This window comes from Austrofundulus limnaeus, unplaced genomic scaffold, assembly GCF_001266775.1.
Source record: "Austrofundulus limnaeus strain Quisiro unplaced genomic scaffold, Austrofundulus_limnaeus-1.0 Scaffold7, whole genome shotgun sequence".
Classification (NCBI taxonomy): Eukaryota; Metazoa; Chordata; class Actinopteri; order Cyprinodontiformes; family Rivulidae; genus Austrofundulus; species Austrofundulus limnaeus.
The window spans coordinates 1,638,751-1,657,575 of record NW_013952409.1 but is presented as its reverse complement, the minus strand read 5'-3'; the positions used below and the strand labels follow the sequence as shown (position 1 = coordinate 1,657,575).

Here is an 18,825-nt window from a genome sequence, read left to right as displayed (position 1 = left end):
AGTTTAAATTAGTTGAGTTTAGTTAAATGAGCTGAGTTTAAATTAGTTGAGTTTAGTTAAATGAGCTGAGTTTAGATCAGTTTAGATTAGTTAACTGACCAGAGTTTAGACTAGTTGAGTTTAGTTAATTGAGCTGAATTTAGACTAGATGGGTTCAAGTAATTGAGCTGAATTTAGAGTAGATGAGTTTAATTGAGCTGAGTTTAGACTAGATGAGTTTAGTTACTTGAGCTTAGTTTAGATTAGTTGAATTTAGTGAATTGAGCTGAGTTTAGATCAGWTGAGTTCAGTTTAAATTGAGTTTCTATTGGTTATTTTACTGCATCTTGTGTTGTTTTATATTTCTTTTGGCTTTTAGATCCAAAGAGTCAAACTTTAACATAATAAAAAATTCAAACCCGTAGGAAACATCTGCTGGAGGCAGGTTTTACAGTAGTTTAACTTCATCTGAAGAGACAGATGGTTTTTATGTTTTTGCTAACAAAGAACAAGATATTTTTGAATTCCAGCTCCACATCTTATAATAACAAATCACAAACACTCATGAGACATTATTTGTGTTTCTAGTAATATGTCAGAGGCAGATGATACAACTGAGTCATTCATTTTTGCAGCTTAGAATTTATAATCAGACTACAACATCTGAGTGAGATAGTTGGCGTTGGCTCTGTGTGATCAATTCTGCAACAGCTCTTTTTTTCCTCTCACCCAGAGCTTTAACTTACAAGGAATCCAAACAAACAACATTTGGTTTATGATTTATTTTTTTTAAATAATATTCTATTATAACTTAGCAGACTTGGGACACTAATTATTGTGATTTTCTTTGCAGATTAAAACAAAAACAACACTTTTTCATGCACGTTTTTTCATCTGCACCATGTGTTTGGCCTTTTGTGGCTCAGCGCAGGATAATCAGCTTAACTAACTGTGCTTATGGCGATAAAACTTCAGTTAACTGCGGTGGTTTTCAGCGTCCAGTCGCTCACGCAGACAGACAATCTGAGGYGATTAGACAGAGAGGGGCCCTCTTTTGAAGGTGGCCATGCAGACGGCTAATTTGAGAGTGAATAGCCATTTTCTTTGGCCTGGGTTAGCTGTCCTCATCACATCCACACCCCCTCACCCCCTCGCCTTCAGAGTGAATTAAAAAGAGATCTGGTGTGAGGTGTTGGAGCTGTGCCAGGAGCCTCACTTGTCCCAGAAGTATGAGCACTTTCTTTAAAAAGAGCCATTTTTTTCCTACTCAAATGACACTTTCCTCACGGCAAACTCTCATCTCTTACCCCAGTAATTAAGCTCTTATTGTCACCCCACCTGCCCTCTCCTTTAACCTTTAAAGTTTTCCACTGCTGTGCAAGGCAGTTTTCATTCCATTCGGGGCTCTTGAACAGCCTCCACACCCCCGGTGCCAGAGCAGATTGAGCCCCTCGGCTCCCTTTTTGGCCACATTTTGTCGTTACGTAAACAAGATCGGCGGTGTCTCTCAAAACCTCTTCGCTGTCGTGTTCAGATGGCTGGACGTGCACAGTGGAGCAAAGTAAGATGGCAGGCAGTGCAGCTGGAGCGGCTTAGGGTCCATATCTGATACAACATGACAGTTTAGCACGTGAGACATGAACACAAGCCTCTGGTTCAACCTCAGTTCCTTCAGAACCCCTTTTTTACCTTTAAATCTATTCAATTTGCCTTAAAGCAGGCATGCTTAAAGTACCTGTGACATCAAATTTTTGTAATAAATATGAAATCATTTTTGGAAAAATAACACTGATAATGTBATGCAAAAAAAAATTCACGCTGCTGAGATGAACAGTTGTTGAGATATTCACAAGTGAAGTAACAGGAAGTGATGTCAAAGGGGAAAGTCAGAATGTGACCAGAGCATTGCTAAAATGGCTAACAACTGCAGAGAAGAATCTGATGTTTCTTTAGATTATTTTGAGTCATTATCAGACTGATGAGGAAAAGTCAAAGTTCAATTAGTATTGTTTCAATAAACAAGGACAAGAGCGTTTTCCTCCTTAAAAAGTTCCCCTTTGATGTCACTTCCTGTTTCACTTTGGCTGAGCCAAGTTTATAAGAAAATATGGCAGTTCTGTGACAAAATGGGTAAAATGTGTATTATGCCATATTTCTTAAATTTAAAGATGTTTTAATGTTTTGTATTTGAAGGATATGCATGTGACAGGCACTTTAAGGAGTAAAAAATGGAAAAATGCGAAAATAATTTAGCTCTTCTCGTCAAATTTTTGGGTTTTGCCCATCTGCACCTGATCAATTCTCGCAGTCAGCTCAGTTCAGAATGGCAGCTACAATCAACTCACCCTAAAAAAACAAACAAAAAACTGTTTGTAACCATGTCATTTTACACATGTTGATCTAAAACCTGGCACAGTAGTAGCTGAAACTGATAACACTTAAAATCAGATTTGATATAAAAGTAGCTGAGAGTCATTCCCAACACACACTCTGAGGGTGAGAAGGTTTGTCCAAAATGGCTACAACTTTATTATCTTAAACTCATGGTGGGCYACATCCATCACTTCAAAGAACGGTGGTAGGTCTTTAATGTTTTTGTCGCGTCAGGAGCAGAGACCTGAACTTGGTGCCGGTCTGAGAGCACACACACAGGGGAGTTTGTGGTTATTAATACACGCAGCAGCAGGCCGTAATGTGGGTCAAACGTGTTGAAAGCCACGTGGCCGAGGCAGAGCGGACCCGCCTCCCTCACGTCCTGACATTCAAGGGGCGGCAGGGCGTCTTGAATCAGCTGTGAGTCTGGAAAAAAGGGCCTCTGGTGAGTCTCCCAGCGACAGGCGTCCTCGGCCGGCTGGAGCTGCGAAGCCACACGGAAAGGAGGTGTGCTCTTCGTGTTCTATGTGGCCGTAATGAGAATGCCTGAGCATTTCAGATTTACAGTCTGTACAACACAGACATGAAAGACTTCATCTGGATCTTTTCTCACTTTGAGGAAAAAGAAAAGCAGTGACCCTTCATGTTCTCAGAGCTCCACCGCTTTTATTATGACTCTTTTTGAGCAATTTGGCTCAAATCTCACAAGTTAAAACTGTGCACCAAGGGTTTCCTTTTCCTAACTTTGTCCTTTTTAACTTCATTTTCTTTACATACAGAGAAGCTTTTGTGATCTAAACATGATCTCTCTTTAAAGTAAAGCCCAAAGCTGATTATCTCTGATTGAAGACCCTGAAATTACCTCCAGATTTGGTCGAATAGTTGACTTAATGAAGGGCAGCTAATGAAGCGGAGAGCTATGCTTACATCCCATCATTAACTTCCCTTTACTCTTATGATGCTTTTAGGTTTTTTATGAGAAAAAGAAACACATGAAATGCTTTAACTTGACTTTTGCCGTTAAGCTGGTGGTTTATTAGCCACTAAAGCATCTTTTCAGGATCATTCTCTCACATTCTAAAACAATTTGCAAAGACGTGGTATTTTATTTGCTCTCTGCGCTCTGTTTTTTCCAGATTAAGAGCAGCATTACTCAAGTTGTTTAATCTCGCTCCCTTTTCCAGATGGCAACTATTTGAATAGGCATGCAAACCTCTTTAAAAAAATGTAAAAAAAAAAAAAAAAGGAAAACTGCTTCACATCCTGAGCTTTAATCTGACGAACAAACAAAACTGTTTTTACTTTACTTGAATAAACATGACCTTACAGATCATAAACAGCAAATTTGGGTAAAAGAGTCCCGTGTTTTTGCCTCTTGAGGTGCTGGCAGGGGACAGAGCCGCCATCGACTCGGTGCTGTAATGTCTGAAGACACAAAGAGAACCATTCAGAGAGGCCATATTCCACACCCACACAGTCAAGAGGACACCCCAGCCCATCCAGAACACGAGTCATTATAGGATGCCAAACAAAGGGGAAAAACAGCCTTAAATTCCTCAGAGAACTGTACATCTCCCGCCTCCTTCTCCTCCTTTCAAACAGAGTTTTCAACCAAGATCCTATTATAATGAGCAGGAACAGAGCTGCAGCTGTTTCGATCACAAGTTGTAAATAAAATACATAATCTCGTGTTAGATCGGACACCATCAGCACCTGTTTACACCTCCCCTGACCTGTAAATCCACACCGGCGGCACGGAGAGAAGGGCTTATTGATTTAACTTTTGAAATATTCATGTGGAAACGCATTAAAAACAGTTTGCAGTCATCAGCCGCTCYCTCTAAATAATTCATCGTGTAATGGGATTCTGGAGGACAGTCAGTTGGCTTAAACCTCGGCCAGCTGTTGGTGTATTTGTTCAATATCCTTTATGTCAAGCGTAATTTCCTCCCACTATTACATCACTACACTGCACTAGTTGCCAACTTTTTTGCCAACTAGTTTTGACTAGCTGAAACAAAGGGTGAACTTGACGCCCATTTTCTGCACCGGTATTCCAAAAGTCCCAACAAGCTGACACTTTTCATTGGTTTTATTAGTTAAGTCTGTTTAAAAATGGTTAACTAGTGCAACTGTTTGTTAGTTAACTAGTGAGGCTAAATGTGTCAATTACTGTGAGTTTTGTCCGTTACTAATCAACTAGTAAGAGCAAATTTAATTACACGTCATCTCATTATTATTTTAGGCTTTAATAGTTTACTAGTGCAGCTAAAAGGATTACTAGTCAGGGGCGGAGCCAGAGGGATGCCACGCCCACAGGACTGACAAGTGGGGGTGGGGATCGCTTGTGGCAATAAAAGATGGTCAGTTAGAGAAAAAAACAGAGTAAGTATCTAACATGGACCTGTGTTATCTAGAGTTGAAGAAACCTATTAGTGTGAAAAAAATCCTTTCTAAACCACTGAATTAATATGAAGCAACAATTACACCACCCAAAATTATTTCAGCTCAATATTTATTTAAGAAAATAGCTGAATTTTAGTCATTTAGTTTAGTTTAGTTAATTAATTTATTTGTAAAACAATATAAATTCAACAAACAACAAGAATACAAATCATAAATTAAATGAAAGGTAGCAGAAGAAGAAAAAAATTTTATTATATCTGCCCCTTTTTCTCAAATAAATAAATTCAATCAAAAATAATCTTCAGTTTACAAAAAAAAGAAAAAGAAAAAAGCTTTAACTCATTGAACAACAATTCTTACATTTACATATTTCTCCAGCAAATTAACTTTTATCGTTCTCTTAAATATACCCATCATCTGGCATTTTAAATGTCATCTTCCAGATTATTTCATAATCTTATAACCTGGACTGAAGTACGATCCTTTAAACTGGTTCTAACTCAAACATTTCTATCTCATTTTGGATTCTTTTGTTTGAATTTAGAATCACTCTCAGCTAKCACCACACTGAATTTCAGGTGAATATATTTGAAAGCTTAAAACTGAGATTTCAAAATGACATGGGGATTGTTCCTGGCTACCACCTAGCCAATTTCAACTCAGTATTTCTAAAAAAAAATTTGCAGAGGTATAATTATTTGAAATTAGCTTCAGTGGTCATCTTAGATTTTGCGTTACGACTTTGTGAAAGATTATTCTCAGCTTCTAGCTACTACATTTTCAGCTGAGTTGAATTACTGTATAGCTCTTTGCAAAATTAGCAGTTAGCTTAAATTGGGACTAGAATCATGGCAGACATTATTTAAACTTAGTTGTGATTGCCATCTTAAATTTTCAAATCCAGAGTAGTTTGTTTTATTTACATGAGCCCCCCTAGATAACACCTTGACCATCCCTCGCAAAAAAAGTCTTAGCTCCGCCCCTGTTACTAGTTAACTAGCAATGTCAAGAGGGCATATTTGACTGCTGAGTATTTAGGTGTTTACCAGTTGATTAGTGCACAGTGCACATGTAGAAACTAGTAGGCATTTCTCATAGATTTCTGYCCATACTAGAATCGCAAGTCGACTATTTGAGAAGTTTTTGCCACACTAGTTAATAGAGGTGTCAATATATCGATTTGAATGGTTCGTGATTCTGTTATATCGAYGCAAAATGAAAATATCAATCCATATCGTCATCATYTGCTCGATGTGAATCYATATCATATGCCAATCTAACAGTCATTGTGTTAGATGGGCATGTGATATTGCATTATATCYATCACAGACACCCCTACTAGTTAACTAGGCCAACAAAAATTKAGTATCCTTCCTATCTAGTGTCATTATCACAAACTAGTTCAAAACTACACTGAAAAGTTTCACATTTGGGTCTCGCTAGTTCAACAAACTCTCAATAATAACACTACTCTGCCAACTAGTAGTYCTTTTGACTAACTAGTTAAAGCAAGAGTCATAATTGAAGGCCATTTTTCTGCACCAGTATCCCAAAAGTCCAAACTATAGTGTCAGCCGGTCAACTATCTGAAACTTTTTTGTTGTTGTTTAACTAGTCTGTTTAAAAACTGTCAACTAGTTGACTAATGCGTYCATTTGACAGTCACTAGTTGACTATTAGGCATAAGCTGTGTAGACTAATTAACATATAAAGAATTCTGCCACTTAATTAACAAACCAGTTGTCTATATTGGTCCAGCGGTGAGTTAAAAAGCCATCACTAGTAGTTTCTGCTCCTACTAGTTGAGCAAAGAACTGTAACTAGTAACAGTGACTGTTGAATTATTGCACAAAAATGTTGAACCAGTGCAGTTCAGTCAAGAACCGATGGGTGAAAATTTACACTCGATAACAGGWTATTGAATAACTACAAACAGCTTGTCATATAAACTTGATGTTTTCTTGTGTCGTCTGTGTTTTAAGCTCTGGTTCTGCAAATTCTGATTAAAGATGAACATAAATATTTTTTAAAAAGTTGAAACTCAATTACAGGTTTTATAAAGCACTTACCTTTTAAACAAAAATATTGTGCAAAACACAAACGCTGGAGGCAAATTCCTCCTACAATGTGGTTATTAAAGTTTGTCAAGTATTTATGAGCCCATACTGCCCCCTGCTGATCAAAGACACCCCAATTACATATGCACCAGAAGCCTTTTATTAGACAGAAATAAGCTTATTTGAAGGGGCAATATTGTTTCTCAGGCATACATTTAAATACTATACCCTAATAAAGTATCTATGTCACATTTAGCTGTTTTATGTTTAAATAGAAAATAAACTTATCTTCTCACTTCCTCTTCTAAACGCCTTGAAATTGGCCTCTTGTCTCTTTAAGAACCACCTTCCGCTTCTGTCCTGTCCATTTRGGTTCTGAGTAATAACTAATGTTGAGAGCTCAGCAGACAGTTTAACTTTCACTTTCACCTGAGAGCCTGCAGGAGTCATGGGCGGGGTGAGTGAGGAGAGGGGCGGGGGGCACGAGGAAGCTCGGCTTAAAGACACGTCACAGGGGCGTTTCTGGTCCCCACCTGTCYTTTTGCTCCTCAGCATGGCTGCCTAAAAACGCTGCAGGATTTCTGAAACATGCATGAATGAGTCAGAGCAAGACTCTGGGCATGTTTTTATGAGAGTATAACATTATAACATGATATAAAACTCAAAAAAGTTGATTTTACATGATATTGCCCCTTTAATAAATGACAATACTTGGAGGAAAAAACTAATAAAATGCCAGTCAAGAACACAGACAGTGATATCTGTCCTGGTTTCACACTTTTGGTTGAAACTGAAGGAAATAACAAAAATATACCTAAATACAGTATTTGTATAAAAAACAGTATTGAAACAGTGTATATTYGTTAAACTAGACAAAGTTATTTTACATCCTAGCTTAGCTAAACTTTCAGGTAGAAATTAGAAAAGTGAATCTGCTATAAATCATTAAATGTGGGGGGTCATTATTTCCATTTTCAATAATCCCTCCTGGATGTTTTCCTTTCCTTTGGCAGTACTGTTAACGGTTTTTGCTGTTTTAGTCGGTTTCTCCCCCTTCTTTTTCTTCGCTTCATCCTTCTTCAACGTGCCCTGGACGTCCGCCTCGGTCTCGGTCTGCTCCTTGACGGTGACCTTCTTCAGCTTGACTTTGCCTTTGAGTGGAGCCGAGAACGTCAGMGAAGACTTGTGGAAGTCCAGAGGGAAGATGCCCACGTCGCCGTCGAAGCGGTTTTTGGTGACCTGCAGGGATCTGCGGCCGGGACACGTCACCAGCTTCTTCTCCTGCAAAATCAGGACGTTGTCCGCCTCCTGGCTGGCCTAGTGGAGGGGTTAAAGGTCACYATGGGAGTTTGTGTTATGTTTCTTTTAAAGTACAACTTTCCTTGACGTACCTTTGCAGAACCAAAGATGGAGGCYGTTTGTAGATCCCGGTCGTCGTCCTCTTTCCTCGGGTGGATGATCAGAGTGACGTGGCAGCAGCTGGTGGTGGCAAACTTCCTGAGCARGCTGATAATGTGGTCCTGGAGTGCAAACCTACGTCACATAAATAAAATGAGGATGAACGAATGATGAAACTCTATCACTATCTCCATCTGATTAACTTCCACTAACTTGTCCACTGAGATGTTCTCATGTCCCATCATGAACTGCAGGTTGTCTATGACCACATGGTGGATATCATACATGTAGACAGCGTGTTCCATGGTGTCCAGCACTGTCCTGAAGACAAAACGTCAGAAAATGGATCCAAACCAGAAACAATTTATGTCAAAAGGCAGTGAAAGAATTAGTTAACTGAAACTGAGTAAAAAGAAGCTGAACCTAAAAACGCTAGCTTGCTAAAAAGAAGAAAAAAAGCTACAGAAAGCTAATGTAGCTAAAGCATTGTTTAGCAAACCATAAAACTAGCTAAAGGCGAAAAGTAACAACACAGTAGCTAAAAGTAGTAAAAGTTTAGCTAAAAGTACAGAGTAGCTAAAATTCACAAGCAGCAAAAGTTTAGCTAAAGCTCAAAGTGCCAAAAGATTAGCTTAAAGCTAAAATGGCCAAAGGACTGCAAGAACAGCAAAAGTCTAGCTAAATGCTAAAAACCTCAAGAAGCTGAAAAACAAAAAGTAGGCAAAAAGCTACCTGAAAGCTAAAGTAGCCAAATGGTTGCTAAAATAGCAGAAGCTTAGCTAAATGCTAAAAGGAGGAAAAGACCTGCTAAAGCTAAACATACCAAAATGCAAGCTAAAATTAGCCAGGTGCTAACTAAATAGCAAAAGGCTTGCTAACATAAAGCTAGGGAAAACATTTTAAACACTGAAGTAGGCAAAGAGTTGCTAGAAATTGCAAAAGCCTATCTAAAATTAAGGAAATGCTAGCTGAAAGCAACAAAACAGTATCTAGAATTTAAAAGTAGCAAATGTTTAGCGAAAACCTAAAGTGCCATTGACAAGTATCAAAGGTCTAGTTAGATGCTAAAAGTATCAAAAGCCTAGCTAAAATTAAGGAAATGCTAGCTAAAAGTAACAAAACAGTATCTAGAATTTAAAATTAGCTAATGTTTAGTTAAAACCTAAAGTGCCAAAAGACTAGCTAAAGTATCAAAGGTCTAGCTAGATGCTAAAAGTATCAAAAGCCTAGCTAAAAGCTAAAACAAAAAACTAACAACCCAACAGCACAAAAATGGAGATATTTGACAAATCTGGACAAAAACAACTTAAAAAAGAATCAGTTCAGTAAAACCCATTGATCTATATTATTGAATTGGACATGGCTTAAAGCCGCTATAGCTAYCGATGCGCCACCATAGGAGCCATTGCTATGCATTGAGTCATGTCAACAAAACGGTAGAGTTTCAATGTGGGATGCACGTCAGTTTGTCACAAAAATATTCATAGCACCCTCATTTCTTATCCGATTTCTATAAAATATGGCTTAAATTAAAGCTGAGAAAATTGCCGATGTTGTGATATGTAAAACATATGTATTTGCTCAAGAGATAAATCTATAAGCAGTCTGGGAACTTTTCATTATATGTTTTTGCTAACGTATTTACAGTAGAAGCCCCTTTCTGTCACATAAAACTAAGAGTCATGTGTGTCATATATATATATATAATTCTAATTTTGCATTTGTTTCCTGGTTCTTCATTCATGCTGAAGTGACTAAAGACAAATTCCTCCAGCTGGTCATAAGATAAAAGCGGACGGCCCCTCCACCGCTTAGCTTATGAAATGTACGGTGGAGGGAAAAATTTACTGAGTTTTTTACTCTGATATATAATCACAAACTACAAGATATACCATATGCTGACTGGACAGAAGAACATCAGTACCAGTAATATCTACACAGTTCAGCCTAGTAGTAGTAAAAGTAATTTTACTGTTGTCCATTATATTTACCTCTCACAATGTTATCCTAACATAATAACAATAATAATAAAAATATAATTATTTGTTGGAACAACAAATTTGTCTTTTCGTTGGTTTACCTGACATAAGGTAGTCAAAATCAAGCTGCATAACTGACCTACTTTCCACATCTCCGACATTTTTTTTAAATAAAAAATATTTTAATGACCTGTAAAATGTGATAACCTTGATCTTGGGATCTTGTTGTTGTAGTGTTGACAATTTATGGCAACATTGCATCCCTTTTTTGATACTCCTTGCATGACTGTCTGCTGCATCCACTTTTTACCACCATTCATGGATGTTCCCGAGTCAAAACTCAATGCATAGCAATGGCAACTGTGCTGCGCACGATAAGTCACATGATGTCCAATCCAATAATATAGATCAATGGTAAAACCCTGCTGGAGCTCACTTGATGTTCTGCTGCCCGTGGAACGTCATGAAGTAGAGCGGCAGCTCTTCGAATTTGTCGGCCCAGTAGTCGTACTGGTCCATTTTCTCCTCCAGACGCTGCATGGAGAACTGGGTCAGCATCATCTTCGCCAGACGGACGTTGTTGATCTCAAAGCTGCCCCACAGCGTGTTGACGCCCTGCATGCAGAGATCTAACGCCAACTCGCTGATGAACGTGGTCTTCCCACTTCCAGTCGGCCCTGAGGAAGAATGAGGGAAAAGACATAATAAGTCTGGGCAATATGGCTGAAAATGTATCACATCATAAGCGTTTCTAGTCTTGTTGCCTTTTTCAGTGCTTAAATCTTTGAAACTGTGTTTAAATTATATGTGAATAAGTCGAATTGAATCACGGAAGCTTTTCTTTCAAAACGGTGATGAAACAGTGTGATTATTTACCCGTGAAAACTGTGAGTTCTCCKTTTCTGTGTCCCTTCAGGATCCGGTTGAGTTCTGGAAACCTAGTCCACTTCACTCCAGCCACATGGTCCGTGTTGGCCAGCTCGCCGTACACGTCCTCTCTGAGCTGTTTGAAGGAAATGATGGACTTGTGGGCCGCCAGGATGGAGGCTTTCACAATCTGGCTCAAGTTCTTGTTTTGGGACAGCGCCTCCATCGGACACGGCTGGAACTCCCCGGGCCGCACCAGCGCGCACCTCCTCAGACCCAGCTTGCGTGAGAAGATCTTCGACGCCTCCCAGGAGCGAATGTCACTCCCGAGCCACAGGGTCACGCGCCTGAACTGCTCCAGGTAYGGCAGCAGGGCCGGCGGGAGGCAGCTGACCCCGCGAGGGAGCGCCACGCTGGGGAGACTCGTGGCCTGGCTCACGGCCATGGTGTCCAACTCACGGCTGGTTAACACCACCTCCGAGTCCGAACTGGTCACCAGGGGAAGACCAAACAAGTAGGAGCTGCACCTCGGGACAGTAACTTCCTTGTAAACAACCTCATCTGTGGCGGTCGTCTGGGCGGAGAGGAGCTTGATCCCCTTCAGGGAGGAGTGAGGACCACCAAACCAGGGGAAAACCAGACTCTTGGTTGGCTTGAAGAGTCTGACACCAAACTTTTTAAGGGTTGCATTTGAGATTTTTGTCATCTGAAGAAGAAACAGCAAACCGTCAACAAACGAACAACCAAACAAGATGTGAACACAAGACAGTTTGAGTACCTGGAACATGGTTTTAATCAGTTGAGCTACGTCRTCGGGGAGATCCGTGAAAGGCACAGAGCTGGACCAGATTTCTTGCACCTCCCTCAGCTCTCGCTCCGTCTCCTCCTGCTCCTCCATGCTCTCCGGATACCCCAGCAGCACATGGGGGTTGAGGAAGTCCTGCTCTTCCCTCTGAATCACCTCCAGACAGTCCTGGAGGTCCTCCCAGCTCCCCTCGACCAGCGTGTCCTTACACAGAAACCGTCCAGTTGTCTTGTTGATGAACAGAGAGTAGCTGCTCTTCCTTGTGGACGGATCGATGAAGATGCTCGGGACGTGGAGGCAGCTGTAGCCATCGTGGAAGGGAACGTCTTTAGAGCGTAAGTACTGCTTAATGTCTGTGACCGAAATGGGACCTGAAGGGAACTCTACGGTGTACTTTGTGTCCTTTTTATAGTTCCTGATCACCTTGTGTGCGAGGAAAAAGCTTGTACGTCCGAGTCTTTGGCTCCATAGTGTCTCTGAAGTCCTGTTAAGGACCCTTTGAGTGAGAAGGGATGAAACATGTCTTTGAAGGAGCAACTTGTGGGCTCCCACCTGCAGAAGACAGGCGGTGCTCTCCAGCTTCAAGCCTCTCCACATTGGTTACCTAATTAGCACATTTTACCAGCAAAATAAACAATAAAATAAAAAAACAAGGCCAAAGTTAGCACCATAATACAGTTGCAAAAAAAACCCTTTTTTGTCAGATATTCTGCACAAGACAGACAAGACAAGACAGTGAGGCAGGAAATTCGTATTTTCGTAGCAAAACGAACCCAATTTTTGCATTAAAAATGAACTTTAAGAAACATGAAATCATTCCCTTAAAAATATAATACATTTTATAGATGACAAAAAGTACGTCTTTTTTTTTTTTACCTCTGTAAAGTCTGACCTTTTTTTCTCCCATGCTCCAAAGCAAGCATGGATTGTTGGTGCGCCTTCTAAACAAGTTCGTGTGAAACAAACAAGTTCCGGTTAACGCTCGAAAAAGTTAAAGAGCACACTTTGAGAGATCAAAACATATATATTTATGGTAATTTACACATAAATATCAAATATGTAAAATTTCAATAAAAACATCTCTAGACATACGTTAGCTGACTACAAGGAAGGTTTGTCTCAACCGTAATGTTTTTTGTTTCTGGCCGGACTCTTATTATTGACGGACCGCGCTAAAAGCGTCCTCCATGACTTTTGTAACCACTAAATTACCAATTGGGTTAGCAACAGCGAGCAGTAGTTTGTTTTTACACATCAAAAGGTTTATTTAAAGTAGGACGATGACCTCCAGAGGGACGGCGAGTCGTTTCCTTCAAAGTGTTCTTCAAAATGGTGTCGGTCGATACGTTTGTCAGCTGAAACGAGTCGCCCTCCTCTTCTCCAGGAGAGGAAACGGCTCACTGGGAGTCAGGTAGTAACAACAGGATTATTAGGAATTACCAGCGTGTTTACAGTGATAGTGTTAGGAATTAATGTGGTTAAATATTGCTGGTATAAACTTAAGGCCCAGTTCCCACCTCAATAGAGCATAAAAAAGTATATGACCCATGAAAATGTCTTATTTTTGAAGTAGGTAGTTCGAAAACATGAACTAAGTATTTTGAGTTGTTGAAAAGTCATTTTGCTCCTTCAGAAAAGTACAGCAGCTTTTGTTGGCGCAAAAGTTCAAAATTATACCTCAAAAAACTTCATGTGCTTCATGATGAATGTGTTTCTCTCTTTATGTTTCTATTTTTTTATTTTACTATTTTTAAATGATATGGACTTTTTTTCTGAGATAATAATCAAGTCTAAACATATCTTCAGGTAGACAAACTACCAGATGACAGAGGGAATTCTGGGTACATCTCTCTCCACAGCTACTGATTCCAGCTCCGTTGGAAGACTTGGTCTCTCCAGCGTGTCCTGGGTCTAAAATTCCTGGGATCTCCTCCTTGTCAAACATGCTTTGAACACCTCCATCCCTGACAGATGCCTGACCAACCTGAGCTCGTTCCTTTCGATGTGGAGGAGCAGCGGCACTACTCCGAGTCTCTCCTCGTAGAGTTGGACAAAATCGTATCGTGTGCAATTAATTGTCCCAAAGAACTGTCATCGATTAATATTTGACACTCTGTGGTAACTGCAAGTAGTGACTTAAATAAATCACTGTGGCAGGGAGCTAATGCTAAGCCAACTTAAAGCTAATATTACCGCAGAGCTAACACTAACGTGGAGCTAATGCTGATACCGAGCAAATGCTAATGTTTACAAGGAGCTACCACTATTATGCATCACAGAGCCCACCTCCCCACCCAGCCCTGCGCTCCCGCCCATGACTCCTGCTGGCAGAAATGGGTGGGATAAAAGCGGAAGGATGTTCTTAAAGAGACAGAGGCCAATTTCAAGGCGTTTAGAAACTGAAATGATGAGAGGTCAAGTTTATTTTCTATTTAAACATAAAAACAGCATTTTAAAAGGATCCCCGATTAGTTGCAACATTAGACTTTATTTGATAAACATTTATTTTAACTGTAAAATACAGACTGTAAAAATACTGTAGGATGTTCAGTTTTTATAATTTTTAAACTAAAACTTTAAAAATATATTACACGGACGGGGCCATTTTATTTACATGCAAAGAATTCTGGGTAAATAATGACATCAACTAGGTCATCGGTGCGAGGCTGCTAGCGAGCTATATCCACCCTGAAGGTTAATCTTGGACAATATCTGATGATCGACTCTTTTAAATGAAACCAGAGAGCGTTGACAGATAGGAGAAGGTAGAAACGATTCAGCCTGGAACTGAAAATATAGATGGACAACAGAGCTGCTTCATGGAAGAAGAACCTCAGCTTACCCTGTTAGCTTTAGCATTAGCCCCGACGTTATCACCATATATATGTATTAGCTCAGCGCTACACATTCTCCTCTCGTCACTGAGGTCCTCCATCCACATGACAGAGGGAGGAACGCAAAAATGACTCAGACTGCAACTGAAAATATGGGTGGAGGACCTCAGTTTAGCTTGTTTGTCGCACTAGTGCCGAGCTAATACATATAAGGCATTATAATGTGGGCGCTAGCGCAAAGGCTAACAGGCTAAGCTGAGGTTCTTCTTCCATGAAGCAGCTCTGTTGTCCTCCATCCATATTTTCAGTTKCAGGCTGAGTCATTTCTACCTTCTCCTCTCTGTCAACGCTCTCTGGTTTCATTTAAAAGAGTCGATCATCAGATATTGTCCAAGATTAACCTTCAGGGTGGAAATAGCTCGCTAGCAGCCTCGCACCGATGACCTAGTTGATGTCATCATTTACCCAGAATGCTTTGCGTGTAAATAAAATGGCTCCGTCCATGTTAAAATATATTTTAAAAAAATTTACAAAACTAAACAGCCTACAGTATGTTTACAGCCTTTATTTTACAGTTAAAATAAATGTTTATCAAATAAAGTCTAATGTAAACACTAATGCTAACACTATGAACTTTTTTAATCAACTGAAACACTGCCATAAACCAGAGTACAAGGAAACCTATAAAATATGGACTGAGGCTACAACAAATTGTTCTCTAGTGAACGATAGAAACAAATCCACATCTCTGAGAATTCATGATGCTCTCAGTCAATCTGCTTCTTACAAGCAGCAAAATAAGTGATTATGCGGGCCGTGGCTGTTAAAATGAAGAAGTTAATTTTGACTGATGACAGGATAACTAATTTAGAGTCAAAAACATACAAATGCGATTGTCATCTAATAATCGCCATAATATTTGTTATCAGCTAAATGTCACAATTAATCAAGGTAATATTTTTGCCAATATTGTACAACCCTTTCTCCCAGATAGCAGAACTTTTCATCTTCTCTGTAAAGGAGAGTCCAGCGACCTGCGGATAAAACTAATTTTGACCACCTGTATCTGTGATCGCATTATGCCAGTCACTACCCAGAGTTCCTGATCTCTCTTCACCACCACAGAGGATGCAATAAAGTACCAAGTTTTAGTAAAATGCCTCCTTTTCCTGCAGGGATTTTATCGAGGAGGGGGTGGTGGATTATGCCAAGAAGTACCCTGGGACTGTTGTGTACGTGTCTCCTCAGGAGGGCTGCAAGAAGCCCAAGATAGTTGCAGAATACTGTGAGTGCTGACAATAACATACTGACTTTGTTTTCTTCCGAATGTGTTGTTTTAATGTCACGGTAGTCACCTCATTATTTTCTAAAGTCCTGTAAATATATAATCATAAAAGATCACAACATAGACCTACTGTATTAAAAAAGTATTGCAGTACTGCATGTGTACTCTAGGGGGCAGTATGAGTCAGTTGTTATTTTCTGAGACTACTAAAAATAAAAAAAACTATTTACTTCATGTTTGTCCACCTTCAGTTTTATTCACATTGAGTAATCTTTGTTTTCACCCTCTTGTTCAGTAAACGGCAACATCAGAGAAGAAGATGTCAACTGTAAAACGTCAGAGGAGGTTCTGCAGCTTCTGACCAAGCTGGCCAGTCAGTCCGGCCTGGACGTCATTCGCCTCCGGAAGCCCTTCCACTCGGACAGCCCCAGCATCCAGGGCCACTGGCACCCGTTTACAAACCGACCCCCGTCCATCGGCCCCATCTGTCCGCAGAGTCCGTATGCGAGGATGGACTAAACAACATTAAAGCCATTTTCCAGAAACTAAGACCTAGTTTCCTGTTTTTGTGTCCTTCCCCCCTCCTATTAAAATATATATTTTTTCTTCTTTATTCGTAATGATTTAAAATAACGTTAAAGACCTGGGAATAGTTGTGATGGAAATAATTTTCATTTCATTCTCACCTCCTGTGTTTTAATTGATCTCCGGCAGCAGTTAGAAAGATCTCACATGTTCTCCCCAAGGCGAGCCGGCTCAGCTTGACCCAAGCAAGGACGTTAAAGGGCTCTAAATAAAGTTGCTGTTGCTAAGTTACCGCCTTGAACATTGCTCTGGAAATGGTAATTTTGGGGGCCCCCTGCCTCCCAGAGCTTCTGTTTTGCTTTAATTTTATTTATTTATTTTATTTCCACAAATCTGCCCCGACACAGTTCTGTTGGGCCGAGCTGGGATCGATTCCCTCCAGAGGCCACGAGCTGAAAACAAACGAGGATTCAGTCTGAACATGTTTTATGATTTCCCTCCAGGCTGCTCACTCATTTTTTTCTTTTTTCTTTCAGATTTAGATAATCTTATGCTGAGAAATGTAGCCATGTTGGTCAGACCTACTTTGAGAACTTGTTGAGGTGGCTACGTTCAAGTCATCCTGAATCTGATCGTCTCTAAAACGTAATCAGTTGTAGACATACATCTAAGAATTATTTCCTGTAAGTCTCGTTAAAATGTAGCTCCTGGTTTATGAGATATTTTGCTAACAGACAAACTGGATTTGTCCAACAGTTGTTGCTAAAACATAGGCAAATATTTTGCACAATGAGTAGCACTTGGAGTATATGTTAATTACTCTCAGCTACTATCACAACACATTTTGGCTCTATGCTTGTAAAATTGACAGTTATACCAATAGTTGTGTTTTCTAAGTTCGATTGGCTGTGGTGGCTATCTTGAATCGAATCAACTTTAAAAGTTAAAAAGTTGTAGGTGTACATCCAACGATTATTTCCTCCGAGTTTCATTAAGAATCCTGGGGTTCGTGAGATATTTTGCTAACAGACACCGTTACATACAGTGCCTTGCTAAAGTATTTGTCCCCCACTTTTCGACCTTTTGCCACATTTCAGACTTCAAACAAAGATATAAAAATTTTAATATTTCATGAAGAATCAACAAGTGTCATCATGAAGTGGAACAAAATTTATTGGATATTTTAAACTTTTTTAAACAAAAAACTGAAAAGTGGGGCGTGCAATATTTTTTGGCCTCTTGACTTWCAGTGCAACAAACTGACTCCAGAAGTTCAGTGAGGATCTCTGAATGATCCAATGTTGTCCTGAATGACTGATGATGARAAATYGAATCCACCTGTGTGCAACCAAGTCTATAAATGCACCTGCTCTGTGATAGTCTCAGGGTTCTGTTTAAAGAGCACCATGAAGACCAAAGAACACAKCAGGCAGGTCCGAGATACTATTGTGGAGAAGTTTAAAGACATATTTTGATACAAAAAGATTTCCCAAGCTTTAAACATGTCAAGGAGCTCTGTGCAAGTGATCATATTGAAATGAAAGCCGTATAAAATTACTGCAAACCTACCAAGACCCGACCGTCCCTCTAACTCATCTGGAACAAGGAGAAGACTGATCAGAGATGCAGCCAGAAGCGGATCTAAGATTTTTTTGAGTAAGGGGCCACAATATTTTTAGAGGGGCCAAGTATTTATTTAACATCTTTGTATACAAGTCTCTGATTTTGGTATGATGTATACACACACGTTCAAACACTTGTAATTAAAAAAATCTTGCATGTGTATTCTCCTTACATGTTTTACATACATAGATCAAATCCTCTCAAACACACCGCATGTAAGAAAATCCAGCCATTGTTTGTTGGTGGAAAGACTTTTCCTGCTAGATTGTTCAGAAGAGAGGACGACTTCTGTAAGCTTGAATCATGCTGGACTMTCCTGTTTGGCTCATTAGTGCCTCTAGTGTTTGGACATGAAACTGCACCTGCCATCAACACTCTAGGGCAGTGGTTCCCAAACTTTTTATCTTCTGACCCACAAAATATCCATGGCAAAAACTTGTGACCCCAAATATTACTGGTCTGAGTACACAAACTTCGTTAATAACCCTAAAAACACAGGCTTTTTGACAATCTAAACAGCTTGTACACAAATATAAATACGTATTTATACTTATTTTGTGTTTTTGTAATAGTTATAGGGAAATATTACATCAGCAATTGTTTTATTACCCTTTAAATAGATTTCTGGAGATTATCCAAGGTGCTTCATGACCCATAATTGGGTCCCAAGCCCAACTTTGGGAACCAAGTGCAG

General features: G+C 39.7%; 2 protein-coding genes across 2 annotated transcripts; one reads left to right on the top strand and one right to left on the bottom strand.

Moving 5' to 3' along the window:
- Window positions 1–7,485: 7,485 nt before the first annotated feature.
- twnk (twinkle mtDNA helicase) lies at window positions 7,486–12,821 on the bottom strand. The gene is made up of 7 exons (XM_014032539.1): window positions 12,742–12,821; window positions 11,838–12,470; window positions 11,069–11,765; window positions 10,629–10,869; window positions 8,427–8,534; window positions 8,207–8,348; window positions 7,486–8,132 (listed from the first exon to the last, which is right to left on the bottom strand). Exons 2-7 carry the CDS (start codon window positions 12,459–12,461, stop codon window positions 7,761–7,763), a joined length of 2,184 nt encoding a protein of 727 aa, XP_013887993.1. The 5' UTR covers window positions 12,462–12,470; window positions 12,742–12,821; the 3' UTR covers window positions 7,486–7,760.
- Window positions 12,822–13,052: 231 nt separating this feature from the next.
- mrpl43 (mitochondrial ribosomal protein L43) lies at window positions 13,053–16,532 on the top strand. The gene is made up of 3 exons (XM_014032554.1): window positions 13,053–13,275; window positions 15,874–15,983; window positions 16,279–16,532. The coding sequence occupies exons 1-3, from the start codon at window positions 13,145–13,147 to the stop codon at window positions 16,500–16,502; spliced, it is 465 nt and encodes a 154-aa protein (XP_013888008.1). The 5' UTR covers window positions 13,053–13,144; the 3' UTR covers window positions 16,503–16,532.
- Window positions 16,533–18,825: the final 2,293 nt, after the last annotated feature.